This window comes from Trachymyrmex cornetzi, unplaced genomic scaffold (assembly GCF_001594075.2).
Source record: "Trachymyrmex cornetzi isolate Tcor2-1 unplaced genomic scaffold, Tcor1.1 scaffold95, whole genome shotgun sequence".
Classification (NCBI taxonomy): Eukaryota; Metazoa; Arthropoda; class Insecta; order Hymenoptera; family Formicidae; genus Trachymyrmex; species Trachymyrmex cornetzi.
In genome coordinates this window covers 1-1,781 of record NW_017300300.1, presented here as the reverse complement: position 1 = coordinate 1,781, position 1,781 = coordinate 1, and the positions used below count along the sequence as shown (strand labels likewise).

Here is a 1,781-nt window from a genome sequence, read left to right as displayed (position 1 = left end):
GGTATATATATATATATAATATACATTAAATTTTGTTGTTTCTATCTTAGGTGCTTTACAAGATTTTGATAAAGTATCCATATCAAATGTAGAAAAGAGCAATGACTTAAATACAGTGGATTCGCAGAAGCAAACAAATAAACATGAAACGTCTGAAGACAAATGGACAGAAGATTTTCTCAAACAAACAGCTGATCAGTTTGAAAAAAATTTACAAAATTTATTGCAAAATGGTGAGATAATTAAAAATATATAAAAATTATTAAACAAATATTTGTAGGATAATAATTTACTATTAGAAGATAGCGAACTGGAAGCTGCTTTACAGAAGTTTGGACAAATGTCAGCCAATAATGCAGTGGATGAAAAAAATGTAAATGTAGATTTTCAATCAGCTGTTTCACAAGTTTTAAAGGATTTAACTGCAAATTCTGAAAATTTACAGGTATTTAATCTTTATAAGGGTGATTAAAAAATATTGTATCAGTGAAGTATCTCAAAGACAATACATTTGGGAAGTGTTTCAAATAAAAGTTGTAGGATTTCAACAAATGTGTGAAATGGCAATGATATTGGCATTGGTAATGATATCGGTTAACTTTGAGTATAAAGGAGCTCTCAAAATTAACTTTTAAATTTTTTTTGGAAACTTTTTATTCAATGTTCTTATTGGTTATCAAGATCTTAAAACACTATGATAAAACTCCTTTTGATTAAGTACTTTTTGAAATATAAGTTGACAAATTTCAGATATTATCAGGTATTTAACTGATAAATTTTAGGTATGGAGACAGTTAAAAACCTGAATATTGTTCAGGATAACTTTGACACTGTATGTTAAAGCCATTGGAAGTTGTTTCTCTTTTTTAATTTTTACAAAAATTATAATTTTTGTAAATTTTACGTCATGTTTCAGTGCACCATCTGGTTCCAAGAGCACAATGAATTGCTTTACTTTTAAGTCATTGACATTTAGGGAATTGATTTACTCTTGTAAAGTCTCGAAAATATGGAACATGCATTTGCATTTTTAATCCTCCTTGACCACAAGATATAGAACATCAGTTCTTTTCACAATATATCTCAGCAATCTCGGATCTGTTTCTAGAATCCTTCTTAAGGGCCTACCTACTTAGCTCCAATATAACAGTTAACAAACTATAGATATTTACGAGTTAAATTCGTATTATAAATACAATTTGAGACGATTGCTAGCCAGAGATTAATCAGAATTGATATTACGGCACAGGCTGATTCTTGCAGTGATCTTTGTTACTTCTAATGATGAATATTTCGGTATAGATTTGCTCTGATATTTTCTACTTTTTCCTTTTCCTCGTATAGTAGACTCAGAGGAGATTGAGGCCAAAGACACATAGTACGTTTTAATCGGGGAATGGAAAAAGTTACTATTTCCTTACTTTTTATAATAATTTGATAATAATGTTGCAATTTTTTATCACTGTAATGATAATTATCTAAACGCTGAGATTGCTCTAAGATTGGAAAAGTCACTTTGAAACAACTTGCATCATTATGCATTTACTTATTGAAAAAAGTAATTTATAATGAGTAACATTACCTCGTTACAAGTAACGACTAAAAAATAATGAGTTACAAATGCCGAATTAATTTTTTTTAGTATTACGTGACCGGCGTGACTTTTTAAATCTAATATAACTGTTACAATTATAAAAAAAAATTCATCATTGTCAAATCGTGTGTGTGAAGCTGGCGTATCATTTGGTGGAAACTCATAAAATATTGAGAGTTCTGAACGT

General features: G+C 28.9%; 1 protein-coding gene across 1 annotated transcript in view; it reads left to right on the top strand.

The window, feature by feature from the left end:
* Window positions 1–445, top strand: part of LOC108769795 (uncharacterized) — a gene marked incomplete at its 3' end in the record, with an annotated part of 1,070 nt that extends 625 nt beyond the window's left edge. Inside the window, exons 2-3 of the mRNA XM_018520994.1 lie at window positions 51–233; window positions 300–445. Of these exons, the coding sequence (XP_018376496.1) occupies window positions 51–233; window positions 300–445 (329 nt within the window). The remainder of the gene's footprint in view (window positions 1–50; window positions 234–299) is intronic.
* Between the last annotated feature and the right edge of the window lie 1,336 nt (window positions 446–1,781).